The sequence below is a fragment of the Etheostoma cragini genome, chromosome 6, assembly GCF_013103735.1.
Source record: "Etheostoma cragini isolate CJK2018 chromosome 6, CSU_Ecrag_1.0, whole genome shotgun sequence".
Taxonomy (NCBI): Eukaryota; Metazoa; Chordata; class Actinopteri; order Perciformes; family Percidae; genus Etheostoma; species Etheostoma cragini.
The window spans coordinates 1,502,799-1,506,331 of record NC_048412.1 but is presented as its reverse complement, the minus strand read 5'-3'; the positions used below and the strand labels follow the sequence as shown (position 1 = coordinate 1,506,331).

The window sequence follows — 3,533 nt, the reverse complement described above, 5'->3', positions numbered from 1 at the left end:
TGCGCGCACACACACACACTCAAATAAACACGTACACAAACAACGCACACACACAAACACACACATACACACACACGCTCGCTCGCGCACGCACACACACGCACACACACAGAACCATGCACACACACAAACAGGCATACACGTGCAGCATGCACGCACGCATGTGCTCAAACAAACACACACAAAATGCATGCACACGTGCACACGTGCACACACACACTCACTCACTCACTCACTCTGGGTGTGTACTGAGAAAAAAGGCCACTTCATAGTTAAGAAAAAAAACATGAATATATATCGAGGTGTTTCCGTGCTTGTAATGAGTAAAATGCCAACAAGACATGTAATAATTCCCCTGGGAAGGTTTCTCGCAATAACATATGATCTTCAAACAACATTATCCATGTTTTACACCTCACACAGCAGCTCAAAAACCTCGTGAGATGTAAAAATAGCTTGTCTCATCTGAAATACAACTCATACGATGTTTCCAACACTCTTTACTTCACAAGATATTTAAGATGCATCGTCTAATAACAAGCCCCTATATCTCGCTGAAATATTGCTTGTTAGGTGATTGTGTCCTATATTCAGTGTTATTAGATATCTTGGCTACAAATGAAAAGAATATACTTGGTAAGACTTTGCTTTTCTGCAGTGTTCAGCCTCCATCTGCTCCATGTTAAGAGCCATGCTGATTGTTGCAGAGAAAACATCAAGAGATACAATGCTGCAGAGTCTCACACAAAGTTGGAGATTATTTGTTGCAGTGTCTGGGGTGTCTATGCACCTGTCTGTAATCATTGATAGAATTCGGCCCTCCCAACCCAGAGTCCATCATTAGGCCGACCATTATCCCCCGCCTGGCCTCTGCACCTCTTATTACATGCAAATAGTGCAGCTTTATCTGAGTGGTGAAAGAGCCCATGGTCTCTAAAGAATGGGACACCCTCCTCACCCACTCAAAGCCATTCCTCCATCTATTACGACATTCTTTGCTTGAATGAACACAGCCCAGATCTCATGGTGTCGGTGTCAGTGAGATGTGGGGGGGGGGGGATGCAGATATGTGCTGAAAGAGTTGTCAATGTTGTCAAAGGGTAACTGCCGTTTTTTTCCAACCTGGACTCTTTTTTCCTATGTTTTTGTGTCTAAGTGACTGATGGGAACAACAATCTCTGACAGTGGTCTGGTTTTAAGCGAGTTCACTGCAGTCAGCAGCGGTGAACAAATTGACAGGACAATTATGCAGCTTGTTGTGTTTAAAAAGGTGCTGTTTTGGTCACTGACAGACTAAGGTTGACATTCTAAGTGTCTGACAACATTATGGAAAGGATCCCTACAGAGAGAGACCTTTTAAACCGCTTTAAGACCTTTCTGTTTAACCAGAAATGCGCTGAAGTAGCTAGTGCTAAACCAACCAGACTCCATCTAAAAAACAGTACTTTTAGCGTGTATAGAGCCAACATATCTTCACATGTAAATCGGTAAACTGTGTTTATTACAACCCAAACTAGAGTTGTGATGGTTGGAATAGCGGAAAGACGACCCAAAACAGCATTTCTTAGTAGTTATTTTTTGTTTCTGTCGACTTGATTAAATTGTATTTTACGATGCTTAAACAACTCTTTATTTACATCTGGTCTGGTGGGTAAGCAAACCTACTTCCGTGGATGATCTTATGATTAAAAATAGGATGTTACTCTTTAACAGAAAGGTCGGCATCCTTAGAAATCTTTTCTATAATGTTGTCAGACAATTAGAATATTAATCTGAGTCTGTCAGCGGGCAAAATGAGCACTTTTGTGAAGGTAAATACAAGCTGCCCAAATAACTCACATTGTAGCTTGACTGCAGCGATCCCTCATGATACTGGACCAATGTTAAAGATTGTTGCTCCCATCAATCACTTAGACAAAAAAACAATTACAAATACTAATATAATAAATAATAATACTAATACCACACTGTAAAAATACTCTGTTACAAGTTAAAGTCCTGCGTTGGAAATGTTTTTTTTAACTACAAACTACAGTACATGTGTTTGTGTGCAAATATGTATGTATTTTATTTTTCCTCTTTATTGATCCCTTATGGGGATATTACAATTTACACTCTGTTGTTATTACAAACTATACACACTATTACACAAATTACACACACATGCTCAGGTTCTATACATGCACTAATGGAGAGATGTCAGAGTGGGGGGTGCCGGTGCTGGACTAGCACCCTGAGCGGTTTAGGGGGGTCTCCAGCTACCAGTCCACACTACTTATGTACTTTGGTCCGACCGGGGACTTGAACCAGCAACCCTCTGGTTGCCAACCCAACTCCCTACGAACTTGGGTCATATGTGCGCTGTGTTTTATGATTGTATACATATTCTTTGTCTTTGTGAAGCCCTTTGGTACCTTGTTTGCTTTTAAAGTGCTATAGTGAAACTTCCGATGTGTTTCTGTAGCTGTGTGTGACATGTTGTGCTTGCGAGTGTGTGTACCTGCATGTTGCATGCTGCTGCACGCTGTTTGTGTGTGCTTGTTGCGTGCTAATGAGCGCGTACCTGTCAGGCGACGGCGTGCAGGATGCTGCCTCAGGTCAGTGTTTGTTGCCAGAGGAAGCCTTCCCGTGACTGTTCCTCCGCGTGCACACCTGTATGCTGTCCCCGCTCTCCGTCTGCAGCTTGACATTTGGTACGGTGAAGATAGAAGACACTGCGGGGCGAGAAGACGCGAGCGAGTTAACAAACACGGTGGCTGACTGGAAGAAGAACATTTCCGAGTGAGTTGTTAAACAAGTAGGGGGGGAGAGAGGCACTACAGGCAAAAAACATCATATTTTAATTTAAAGTTTCCGGGGCTATTATATTTCCATAACAGTCTTATTTCAGAATGGTGCGGGGGAAAAAACATCCAAATTAAACATTTAGCTGTTTTTTTGACTACACGTCTTCTGTTTACGCCTGTAAATTTATCCTACATTCACCAAAGGTTAGCAGTAGTAAATGCCTCATTTGCATATAATAAAAAAAAACTTTTAATACAAAAAAATTGTCTTAATGTAGGTAATCTAGTAGGGTAGATTTCTGGTGACATCTATTAGTTTCAATAGCTCCCCTGTTCACCTGCAATGTCTCCCCTTAAAGATAGAAATATTAGTGTTATAAGGAGAATTCTCTTTAAAGCTATTTGTTTTTGCTATATAGAACATTTTAATATTGCTCACTTGGTCTTCCATCTTGAAATATTTTGATAATAGCTACATGTTACAAAACATAAACAGATTTCCTTAACAGCTATTCGTAGTTATTTATGAGTTAATAATAGATAGAGAACAGAGTAACATCAAAATATTTTAAAGTTCTGATAAATAAAATGTATAAAAATACAAACTTAAGATTTGAAAGTTAAAGTCATTTAAACAAAAACACATTAACAAAAAAATAATCAATGTTGCCAACAGGGACGTTATAGAGCGTCCTCTGGTGGACAGACTATGCAACGCCATCACTAACAGGGACGTTGTAGAGCGTC

General features: G+C 40.3%; 1 protein-coding gene across 3 annotated transcripts in view; it reads right to left on the bottom strand.

The window, feature by feature from the left end:
- cdk14 (cyclin-dependent kinase 14) overlaps positions 1 to 3,533 on the bottom strand; it is a 156,964-nt gene that overhangs the window by 37,020 nt on the left and 116,411 nt on the right. For all 3 annotated transcript variants that reach the window (XM_034874747.1, XM_034874749.1, XM_034874748.1), the window contains one exon: positions 2,564 to 2,714. In XM_034874747.1, coding sequence (XP_034730638.1) covers positions 2,599 to 2,714 — 116 coding nt within the window. In that variant the 3' untranslated portion in view covers positions 2,564 to 2,598. The remainder of the gene's footprint in view (positions 1 to 2,563; positions 2,715 to 3,533) is intronic.